Source organism: Falco naumanni, chromosome 4, assembly GCF_017639655.2.
Source record: "Falco naumanni isolate bFalNau1 chromosome 4, bFalNau1.pat, whole genome shotgun sequence".
NCBI lineage: Eukaryota > Metazoa > Chordata > Aves > Falconiformes > Falconidae > Falco > Falco naumanni.
The window spans coordinates 64,421,545-64,433,929 of NC_054057.1; the positions used below are offsets into that span (position 1 = coordinate 64,421,545).

The 12,385-nt window shown below is 49.1% G+C and overlaps 1 protein-coding gene across 1 annotated transcript in view; it reads right to left on the reverse strand.

Annotated features, from left to right (window-relative positions):
• Window positions 1-12,385, reverse strand: part of FBN3 (fibrillin 3) — a 109,367-nt gene that overhangs the window by 52,955 nt on the left and 44,027 nt on the right. Inside the window, exons 6-7 of the mRNA XM_040593118.1 lie at window positions 11,731-11,928; window positions 10,261-10,386 (exon numbers count right to left, since the gene is read on the reverse strand). Coding sequence (XP_040449052.1) covers window positions 10,261-10,386; window positions 11,731-11,928 — 324 coding nt within the window. The remainder of the gene's footprint in view (window positions 1-10,260; window positions 10,387-11,730; window positions 11,929-12,385) is intronic.

Sequence of the window (12,385 nt, forward strand, 5' to 3'; positions counted from 1 at the left end):
GCAATCCCGTTTTAGTGTGAAATTCTTTGCATATCAATGCCATAAGCATGCCATAGTTTGAACTACTTATCACAGGGAAGATTAGATAGAGATATACACAGAGCGCCTGGAGAGATCACACCTAATTATGCACAGCAATCAAAGAAACACCACCCGTGTCAGCAAGCCCTGCCACACACCGCTGCAGCAGCAGCCTGTTCCTCCAGCAGCCCACTGCCATGCGTGTGACAGCATGACATACCAGTGAGGTACATCCCTCTGGATTAAAGAGCACGGAAAATAAGGACATTGCAACAAGATTTTGTCAAGGCACAACAGCTGGACTCAGACACCAGAGGGACCAGGCAGCCCCAGTGCCCAGACATACAGTAATAATTGCAGAAAGGTTTTAAAAGTACCAAAATTCAGAATCCATCACCCCAGCCATGGAGCTTCTGATGTTTGAATGTACGATGTGCTCTGCAAGCATCTGGCCAGGGTGGAGACATGGCAGACCCTCCCCACAAGCTCCATGGCCAGGGTTCTGGATGCCTGGGTCTGGATCCTGAAACAGAGCATCTATATTTGAAATATATATATGAAATATATATACTTGCTCAGAGTTAATTTTAATCCACACTGGAAGAACTGAGTTGGAAAGATGAGACACAGGCTTTGCTTGAGAACTGTAGTGTTCTCCAAACTTTCCAGGCCATTTGTATTAAAACCTTGAGAAAATTGAGCAGAAAAATCAACAAGTACCTACACAGATGACACAGAGAGAGGCAGCCTATAACTTTTTGTTGCAGCTATCACTTGGGACCTGAAATTTGGAAAATCAAAGGGAACAGAGTGGCACATCAGCTATTTTGAAAAGGGCAATCTGTTTTCAACAAATTTTGACCAAAATGTCAATACAGTTAAATGTACACAGAGCAGAGCCATGCTTGTGGGGCACTTGACTCTAAGGACTTGACGGGAGCAGGGCTGTAGATTTTTTTCTGTGCTAACTGAAATATGTTTCAGAAGCCGAGATGGAATTAGATCCGACCTCTAATGAATCCACCCAAAGCAGGTGGTTGGTGGTTATGGTCCAGGTGGTGGTAAAAGACAGAAGGAATATTTGCCCAATAGTGGTTTTTTTTTGGTGGGGGGGAGAAAAGTGTCTTGGCAATTGGCAAAATACATTATTTCTGCTAAGCAACTTCATTTATTGCATTTTAAATCTATCATGCTGTTGTGAATGGATAAGGGGATTTTTATATGCAATTCAGATGCTGCCTGAGGCTGGCAGGAAAGTAATGAAAAGGAACTGGTCAAAGTCTGCTCCTTCGAGGGGATTTTTCTGATGTGAACAGCAAAACAGCCTGCACAGCCTGATGGCATTAGCATGTGTGGAGGTTAGAGTTGCTGCAGGGCAAAGCCTAATCTGCAGAAAAAAAGGGAGAACAGCAAAAACCTCTCATCTGGGAGTGGGGATGGAGGATGTCTTTGGAAGCGCTCCTCTAGCAGACTTCAGTGATGAAGGCAGCACACACACATGGGAAAGAGCTACCTGAACCCACCCCACCAGGGCAAGGGAGGGACCAGAAGAAATGTGTGTTGGGAGCCAGAGGAGCCTGGCTGTGGTGATGGATATGAGCCACAGTGACAGTTCTGAGAAATGGGCAAGACATTTCTGTTGGAAATGGGTGTGGGCTACCCAAAGGGGTGGTGAGCTGTGTCCCGCCCAGCATGAAACAGAAAAAATTGAGTTAGGAAGGAAATTTTCTGACTGCAATCTCACAGTGCCATGCAGTGGCTAGCGATGCTAGTGCAGCCCTGGAGACACGCCGAGCAGGGGCAGGTTGGTGATGTTACCTCTTCGCTGGGATCGTTCCTGGACGCCGCGGTTCTGCGTGGTGCCAGCTCTCAGAAGAGGGTTCAGAGCCTAGGGGGATGGCTCAAGGCTGGGAAATCCTGCCTGACATTACAAGACTAGCAGCACTCCATTATATTTATCCAAGAACCTGTGAGGATGGGATGGGATCGTAGGAAAGAGACACACAAAGATGATGAGAGCACGGTGCTCTGAAGTCTCAAAAAGAGAAGATGAAAACTGAAGCTGAGACATAAATTCAGGCTGGGATGAAGCAGACAGATTTATACCGATGGTAAATAATCTTTAGCCTGTGTACTCAGGGATAGGGCTAGCTCCCCCCAGGCTTGGGATGGATTCAGCTCACCTAACATCTGCAAAAGGATCCCTAGCATAGGCACAAATCCAAGGGAGGGCAAGGGGGCATCAATTCTGGCTGCACAGAGGTGACTCTCAAGGACTAAGCGTTGTCCTCACTCCTCCAGAAACATCCTCAGAGACTTCATCTTTCTCTCCCAAATTAGAGAGGCTGCCAGGAGCCTTCTCCCAGGCGCTGTGACTCCACTACACCAGCCTTTGGACAGCCATGGATGTCAGATGACGCCAGTTAATTCACATCACCCAAAAGCCCCCACCTTGCTCTGAGGGAAAAGAAGTATAATAGGGTCTGCACTGTCAGACCTTTAGAGGAAAAGTGCAGGAATGATCTGGCCGGCGGTACGTGTTCCGGTGCGGCTGGCTGCGTTCGACCAGTACCGAGCAGGCATCGCCACCGGAGCTTTTTCAAGATGCCATCTGTGTGCAGCAGAAAGAAACAATCTCATCCAGGCAGTAATTGATCACATCTGAACGGAAAGGTCTACACAGAGCAGTTGCGCCCTAATGGTGATGATTTTTCCCTGCAAAGGGAGACACGGTGAAACCCACCCCACTCAGCTCCGCGATGGACACGGGCAGTGCCTGTGTTTAAGATGAGCCGACCTGCCTTTTGAGTGAGGCATATGGTATGGACAGAGACCCCCCACGGGGGCTTCATGTGGTCAAAGAAATAATCTTCAGCTTCCCCTCCTCCCTCACACAACCTGTTACAAACACAATTATCTTCTGTTTTACTTCGGCTGCAGCTCTGAGTCCTGAGGAACCAAGTGAAACCTGGACGTCAAGGTGCACAAAATCAAGCCCAAGTGCACAGGGCAGGTTATATGCTCATGTACCAAGAGGGGAAGACGCATTCCTGTTTGGCATCTTAGGAACTCTAAAATCATGCTTTCAGCTAGCCAAAGACTGCGGCCGCCTTTTGCAAGCAGCAGAGACGTCGCCTCTGTCCTTGCAGCACTCCTTCAGCTCTTTGATGCTCAGAGCCCCCCCAGCAGACCAGCAGGACTTGAAACCTGGATGGGCAGCAATGCAAATCCACAGAAAACACTTCCCCCACCTGGGCCCCTGCAGCCAAAGAGATTTTATCACTACAGCCTGCCCCGTCATTTAATTACAGGCCTGTGTTTGGTTACAATTTGCAGAACACTGGAAGGAAAGAGCTTTATGAAGCAAAAGCTGGATGTGCGATTAGAAAGCACAGCTTAAAACTTCTGCAAGGCTCTCCTGAAGCCTGCTGCACCAGAGGTCTGGAGGCCAGCTGACTGGAAGGCATCTTGTTAGATCAATACTTGGGACGCAGCTCAGTCATCCAAGAAAAAGCCTATGTGTTTGAGGGGGGAGCCACTGCATTCCATTCTTAAAGAAAAACGGAGTTAATTCAAAAGGTTAAATCAAACTGCAACTTTTTTTTTTTTCCCTCTTGAAAACCCCAGCTCAGATGGGAGCAGTGTTAGCAACCCAAGAAGCAGAAAAAACGCCAGTTTCTCTAGACGGCTCGTACATCCTGTACTTTGAGAAACTGAGCTCAGGGCTTTGTTGTTGTTTCAGTTCTCCCCCCTCACACACACATTTGCCTCTTTTATTTTCTCATTGTAAAGCATCTCCTAGTTTTGATTCATTCAGAGCCGAAGCCCACGGAGAGCCCGACGCAGCGGGACGGATATGTACACCTCTCATTAACACCCAGCTGCCAGCTCGGGGTAGGGAACGCTTCCAACTCCAACCTGGCTACTTGACGACTTTTCCAACTCTCTGTTAAAAATTAAAGCAATATTCTGCGTGCTCCGCGCTTCAGACAATGGCAGAATTCAGCACAAACGTTGATTTTGGATCTGGTCTTCAGCTCGCTGGGTTGGAGTTGGCCTGATCATTAAGGCTGAAAATGCTGGAAGCCAAAGGCTACAGAGCTTCAGAAAGAGCTGCAGTCTGCAAAGCCCATCCAACACGGGTGCCCACAGACATGTCGAAACCCCAACCTTTCCATCTGGTAAAAAAACAGGACTTGATGGAGAAAACATCTCCGTGTCACGTAGCAGAGGTCATGCCTCATCAGCCCTCTCTCGTGCAGCACACGGGACTCTCAGACCTTCCCTTCCAAGAAGCACAAAGAAACCACAGAGGAGCGTAATGGAACCCCCCAAACCACACCAAATCCATGGGAATGAGCTTTTAATGGATCCAAACAATGAGCTCTTCTGTAGACATTTTGTAAGAAAATTGAAAACACGCTAATAAAAAGGCTATCGTGTTCCATTGGTGAGGAAAGTGGGGCAGCCTACCCACTCTGCTCATGGAAAATGCAGGAAAGCTCACTCCAGTTCAGAACATGAATGAGATTCAACAGAGTGAAAAATAAACCCTTGTCTCCATTAGAAAAGCGGAAATTTTGCGTGGCGGTGACAGAAGACTAGCCTGTAGGGACAGAAGTAGCATCTAACACGTCACTCTACAAACACTAAAGAGAAAGCAGCAAGTCAGAAGAGGCAAGATTTGTAATTAAAGGAATTGTTTTACTCCCTTGGCAGAACCTGTCTCCTGGAGATGCTGAAGACAGACAAAAAGGACCTGCGCTGATGGACTTGAACAGAGCTTGCTGCACAAAGCATGCGGCGCCTTCCACTCCCTTGCCTGGTGTTTCTCCATGTACTTTTTTGTATCTTGTATGTTATCATCCTGGAACAATTTTGGATGCGAGACACTTATTCCTTTTGGGGCATTGGAAAGCATCCTGGGTGAGGTACTGGCATTACATACTTCACTGATAACGGAGCTGGCTTAGCATTTTGTTATACAGGAGAGGAAGGGCTATTGAGAAAATAAGTTAAATTATTGGCAGAGAACCACTAAAGTTATGGAAGGAAAAGCTTTATTCAGTCAGCGATTCCACCCTTGACTACATGCTGTGGAATTGTTCCCTTAAGTGTAATTTTTACGGTTGCTTCCAGCGTAATTTAGTGTAACAACCCCCACTTCCCTACGATTTATTGATAAAGGTCTTTGTATCGGGAGGATGCGTCTGATTTCAGCTCCGATGTTTCTCTCCTCCATTTTGCACCATCAGTGCCAGGAGCGCTTTCTTGCACCCTCCTCAACAATTCCTTTCTTCCAGCAGCGCTAAGAAGTCAGCTGGATGTAAGTGCCCCTCTCCTGCTGCCCGCACACTCCTCGATCCCCTGCAGACCTCGGCAGCTCCGGCTCTTTCCCAGCTTCCCCGCAAGCCAAGCACCGCATCTGTCAGTTTAGCCCTCGGCTGGCAACATCTGCCCTCCTGGCTCATATTTTCATACAAACACAATATAAACACAGTCCTCCGGCACTGGTGAAGCTGGCCTGGTCTCCAGTGCTGGTTAAGGGAGCAGCTTTCCCCTTCTCCACCCTCAGCCCAACACCCCCCCACGATTCAGACTGCTTATAGCTTTCAGAAAGTGAGCAGGCAACTCTCCGTGCCAGAAATTTCTCATTATATGTTGCACTGCCCCAAGCTCAAGGAACTCTTGATCCCTCCAGCTCCCTCAGAATACAATGAACAAAAGCATAAAATAAGCCACTATTTGAAAGTGTCACATTCATTAGAGATGAGCTGCAGAAATAACTCTGGGGCTGAGCAATCCTGAACTTGGAGGATATTTAGGTTCAAATCCAAACTGGATGCCGTGTGCACGTTTTCACAGATAGAAAAAGGACATCGTTTTCCAGCTGGGGCTGACCAAATTCATCCAGTGCCTCCAGCTGCAGCCCCCTTGCATGCTTGGGAGATAAGGGGCTGAGCTGGCCTCCGTTATCAGCATAGAAGATCTTGCATAAGAAAAGCATCTTTATTCTTCAGGGGCTGATAAACGGAGCCTTAATTCCAGGTGCCGTTTGTGTTAAGAGATAAGTATCGCTGTGGGAAACCAGCAACACTATCTCTGCTCCTGCCTATTCCCACCAATAAACAGCCCAAAGAAGATTAGTGGTACATGCTGCTGCGTTAATGAGGGAGACATCATTAATCAGCAGACACAGTGACATGGGCTCTGACCTTTGGCTCAAACGCAATCCCATCTGCTGACTTCACTCCCCAGGAGGAATCTTCTAAGCAGAAAGTACAAGCTCCTGGGAATGAGGGAAGAATTTTACATAGACATTTAATCTAGTTTTAATATTTCCTGGATGCTAGGCTTGGTTAAGGAATCTGAAAACAAGAAACCGTCTCCTCTTCCTAAAGCAAGACGGTCTCAGAGCAAGCTGAGAAGTCACTCCTTTCACCAGCTATAAACAGACTCAGCAAGGGAACTCCTGCAGCTTTGAGATTTTAGGCTTGGAGCACACCTGGAGAAGGAAAATATCCTCTTAAGCTTGTGGTCGTTATTTTGATTAAAACCCTTGGCTCAGTGAGGAGGTCACTTGGACTGATGCAGCTCCTTCGGCAGTACAGGCTATCTCAGCACATCAGGAATTCGGGGCTCTACCAGCTGGACCAAACCGTTCCCCCCCGACTACCAAAGCACGCAGCAAACAGCTGGGGCGCAGATCCTCCGCTGTTCACACAAAGTGGCAGCACCAGGTGAGCCCCGCGCAAGATGCTGCCTCTCTATTCCCCTACTCCCATCGTCTGAGGGACTCACATGGGGTACGCGTCCTGGGGGAGCAGTGCTAACCCAAAGGCGTCCTCTTCACCCCCTGCCTGCCTTGCGGGGACACGCTGGGCAGTCACGGCTGGGAAACGAGCCCCCAAAACCAACCCCAAACCCTGCCCGCTTAGAGCATCCCTCACGTTTATGCCACTCACAGAGGGACCCCCAGGTCAGTACATGTAATACCAAAGGAAAGCATCCTCTTTTGGTGGTCTCCTTAGCAATTGAGGTAAGCTAAGCGATGGAACAGACACCGTAGATGCTGGAGATGTCTCTTTTTATGGCCATCCAGGAAGGAGAGTGAAAGGAAGCCGTTTATGGCCACATCACGCTGCTTTTGCAGGCGTTCTGGGAAGTGGGGACCCACGCGGAGGCCCCTCGCATCTGGATGACAGATTCAGACAATGGATTGTTTTTAATCTTGGTATGTAGGAGATTCCAGCTAAACTGATTGCATATGTGCTTTGCCTGGTCCCCAGCCAGCACGGGTGAGGCAGACCAAGGCAAGAACAATTTTTTGTGTCCTGAGGTTGGGCCCATGGCTCTAGCTCCAGCCTTCACCCATTTTCCAGCCAAATTGCACGGGACATCGCTGTTTTTGAGGAACTGGTTCTTCACCCGAGGTGCACGTGAAAGGGCTGTTTAGGATTCTACTGGTTCCAAGTCCTTGGATGCCAAAGCACTGCAAGAAACCCTTCTGTTAATTTTTTAGAAAGTTTTGTGGCGTCCTGCCAAGGAAGATTCACGGACACAGATGTCTTCTCAACATAAAAGAACGTCCATTCCCCACTGAAGGATTAGCCTCCGTAACTGGTGTCTCACTTTGGAAAAGTTTTTCTGAAGGGCTGAACCCAGGTCACAAAGCACACACTGACACAGCAACTACGGGAACCAGCCCAGCATGGAAAACGTCTGGATTGCAGGAAGGTGGGGGTATGGAAACAGTCACCTGGAAGCAGCGATCCCTTCCCTGAGGACTTACTCTGGGAGAAGACCCAGGAGACAACGTAAGCTGTCAGACCCACGGTGCCACAGGGGCATGTTGCTGCGATGCTGGCTGCTTTAAGTGCCCTCTCTGTGTAATTTTGCCACCTGGACACAAAATCCAGGTTAAATGTCTGGATTTTAGTGCGTTCATCATGCCTTGCCTTGGTTACAACAGAGCCTTGGAAAGGAATGAAAGGGAAGTGGGAGTTCCTGAAGCCCAGCTAGGTGAGACGCAGTCACACGCACAACGAACACATTTTATCCCTAAAACGACAAACACGGGTCAGCAGGCTTTCATTAGGGTATGTGGGAAAGAGCTTTAACAACCAAGGCAGGAAAAGTTTAATGCTGTTTTCCTTTTCATTTGCCAGATGTTTGGAAAACACAACAAATGTTTATTCCTTTACTTCGGAGAGGTGCAGCCTGCCTGGCAAGGTACGCATCTGGCCCACGAGAACTGCTGCAAAACGCCTGGGGAGAGCGTGTCCCTCCTCAGAGGTGTGCACACCTCGCAGACACGCCAGCAGTGATAAAGGAGATGCTGAGACTGGACCTGAAGGAACTGGAGCCAGACTCACATGAAGAGGGCTCAGACTGGTGGCAGTGGGAACATTTAACTTACTAATTGCACCTCACCCTGCCTGTGCTCCACACTTACTACAGAGGCATGTGCCTTACGGCATGGAGCAAGGCATTGCCTCGCTGCCTAGGCGAGTCCTGAATTTAACTGAGCAATACAAAACACCGACTCGCGCTGAATCCAAGGGCAAAGAGCAGTTCCAGGGGCTTCCAGAAGCAGGCAGAGTTCTGCCTTAACTACCACAACTCGTCTTACCATTGTTATATTTTCACACCCCAAACGAAACTAGTCCTCTGGTCTGAGGATCAGGTATTTGGCCATTTCCAAGCAGCTCTGCTAAGCACCTGGAGAGCATTCGCCTTGCAAATGGCACAGCCTCGGCACCACCTCACCAGACCCTGCTGCGACTCAGCCCTTCCGTCTCCTGCAGCCCCACCTCCAGACACGGGGGTTTGGCTGCTGACCCTGCAGGTCAGCTTGCCCACACGTTCAGGGCACAGTTGCACCTGCACATCTGGGCAAAGCATCTGGGTCCTCCACAGAAGCATTTTTAGAAAGCAATTAATACTTAAATGATTCCAAATTCTGTGCTGAAGAAGAGGCAAAGAGTAATTTCTGCAGAGTTCCCTTCCACCAGGTTGGAAACTTCTCTGGAGTTTGGAAGCTGACTGCACTCCCCAGGCTGCAAAGATGCAGCTGCGCTCCCCACTGCTCAGCTGCAAGCTGCTGCTGAGGCAGAAATGTTTTAGAGCATCCCTAGCTGTAAGCACAAACCATGCCTCTGAAGCACCGTGTAATTTCCAAGAGAGGTGCCAAGGCTGAAAAGGTTGCTCATTTACAACTCGGTTGAAGATGAACAAGATGCATCCTACAAAGCAACCAGAAAGACAGGAAAACCAGGCACAGCAGGCAGGCTTCGCCGGGGGGGAAGGGACAGCACCAGGCCACTGGCTCAAAGGAGGGATGCTCACAGGTGTGATGCTGACTGGCATTTCATGTCTCTAATACCAGATTTTCATTTGTGCTCACGGACAAGGTTCAGGTTCTGGCCAACAGTGATATTTTTCCAAACTGACAAAAGTCCATGAAGTGACACTGCATTTATTTGCTCCATACCCTATCATCTCATGGAATCGGATCTTCCGCAGTGCACCGAGAGCTATGATGTTATTTCTGGTTGTCTTATTCCATCACCATCCCAGCTAGTCAGACTCCACCTCCTTGCCTTCCTTCCAGTTACTCTATTGACCTAGAGGCAACAAGTTGCAAGCTGCAAAAAGATAAATGTCAAGCGGATATAAGGAGAATGTTCTTCACCATGACAGTGGTGCAACCCTGGGACAAAAGCCTGAAAAGAAAAGGCTTTGAGTTTTCAAAACTCGATCAGACTGAGCAACGTGATACAGCTTTCAAGCCAGTCCTGATCGAAGCAGAGATTTTAAGCCCTCCAGAGGTCCCTTCTGTTCAATGAGACTGTGTTGCCATTAAAACATCTCTCAGACATCATCTGCATGAAAAAAATAACCAGACAACTCTCTAGTTTAAGAGAAGATCAGAAGATCGGGCAAGCTCTATTCCTCATTTCCTTGCCTTGGACTCCGGGTAGCAGATAAACACATCAGAAATCATTTTGCAGGAACAGATTTTCTAACACGCCTTGGTGCTTGCCGTACTCCCCTGCTATTTGGAAGCTACGACCAAGGCTGGCAGAGGAGCTCTCGCACATCTCTACTTTGCCAGCCTTGCAGGTGCCCTGTGAGCAGAGAGGGTCTCAAGTTTTCAAATGCCCTTGTGCTCAGAGGATATCTGGGAACCCAGAGCCGAGACTCTCGGAGAAGCCCCCCAGAAGCCTCCAGTCTTACCTTCACACCTGTGGCTGGTCTCACTCTGCTTGTGTCCCGCAGGGCATTTGCACTCGTAAGACCCCACCGTGTTGATGCAGTTCCCACCTTGACAGAGGCCGGGAATGGCCTGACATTCATCGACATCTGCAGGAAGGAGAGCAAAGGTGTTGGAACGTGCAGCCATCGCAGCGGGTGAACGTTCAGTCCCACCATGGTGGGAATGCTACAAGACAGCGGCAGCTTCGCTCCAAGTAATTCCAGTTGCCCATCAGATTACATTAGCGACAAGGTGAAGGACAGAAAATGGACAGAAATGTGTTGCTGGCTTATCTACACAAGCAAGAGGGAGACAAAAGGAATGTTTTCCAAAGCAAACATCAACATGTCTACCCCTCGTGGTTTGCTCCAGGCTGGGGGCTGGGCTGGGGGCGGTGAGATGCCCTCCTGCACAGAGCAACACCTGTGGCAGGGCAGAGGGGAGCCCACAGGATGTAAGGTTTCGCTCTTCAGTCCCATCCCTGCAAGGTTCATCCTGCAGCCACGGTCTCATCGGTGCAGGGACACTGTGCTTCCCAGAGCACCTCAGGACGGCCTCAGTGCTGCTGCCAGAACCAGCATGCTCATCTGCTGCAGATATTATTCATACTCCAGTTCTGCTTGCGGTAACAGTGACTAACAAATGTATTAACCAAGCTCTCCTGAAGAGATTGGGGCCATAAAACACAAATCACAAGAGACAGCAAGAGGGGTCTCCTCCTCAGCCTTCCCAATTTTATCCTACAGACACTGGCCAATGTGGGGCGCGGACCGTAATTTTGGCTTTTGGTTGTGGCAGGTAAAGGCTGAAATCAGTTGCAGAGGCAGAAGGAATCCACAACGCTGATGGAGCACCCTGCACCCATCGCCAGGGAGCAGCGGGGGCAGCTCTTCCTTCCAGGAAGGAGCTGCCCATGGGATCTGCTGACGGAAGCCCAGTGGACCACTCTGCTGTTTTTGCCTGGGTGTCCTAGACACCAAACACAACCTCTAAGCATGTGATTTATGTATATTGTAATCGCCTGTATGATCTTGAAGGAGTCATGGCTTCTGTTTCGAACCAATAGCACCATTTACAGAGCACCAGCCGCTTGATGCATGCGTTGATCATATTCCAGTGCAGGGACAGAAGCTCTAACAACAGCAGCACAGAGTGAGGGTACGTAGGAGGCTGTAACTTAGTTTTAAACCTGGAGAAACACTAGTCTCATTCCCTACATCTTGTGGGATAGAGGATGTCACCCAAGAACCACAACCTGGCCAGAACCTCTGAGCTAAGACAATCTTAGATGAACCCATGGGAGACCCAAGATCCATGGTGAAGATCTGTGACATACAACGATGGAATTAGAAAAGTTTACATGCAGAACCCTTCTCTGTGTTGGGGCTCCTGGCATGCATTCACCACCCACCCCTTCAGTGTGCATCAGGATGGATGTTCATGGCATTTACCTTGGCAGGCTCCGGTACGAATGTTGGGAATGAAACCTCGGCGGCAGGGGTGAGGCTGGGCCGGGCACATCTCACATGGGTGACCCCAGGCCCGTCCAATGGTGGCACAACACATGGTCTTGGTGCAGACGATCCCACTGAGTTGGCCCTGGCACATCTGGTTGTTTACTTGGCTAAAGCAAGGACCAGTGCGATAGTCTGAGGGAGAAGAACAACACCCACAGGTTAGATGAAGACACAGACACGAGGCTTTCTGTCTAACACAGAGCACCCATCCCCCTTCCTACCAGCGCAGCCATTCTGGTGCAAAGTCAACAAGTTCTGGGGAAAAAAAATATCTGTAATGATGAACAGAACAAAAATTTAAGACCCAGCTGGAGACCAGTGCTGGAGGTAGTGACCATCTTTTTCCTGTATGTTTCACATGATCACCTAGAGCTTCTTCGGGCCAGCTCTTCCTGATCTCCCTCAGGCATCTCCCATGAACTATACTTATCCTATGTCTTGAGTTACTCCCTTGAAGTGCTGGAGTCCCCCGAGTCCCTTGAATGAACTCAGAATACAAAGTCAGGCAAAGAGGCGATTTCAGGGCTGCAGGTTCCCCTGTTCTGTGGAACTGCTGGGGTCAGCAAAGCAATCAAACTTCATCTCAGCG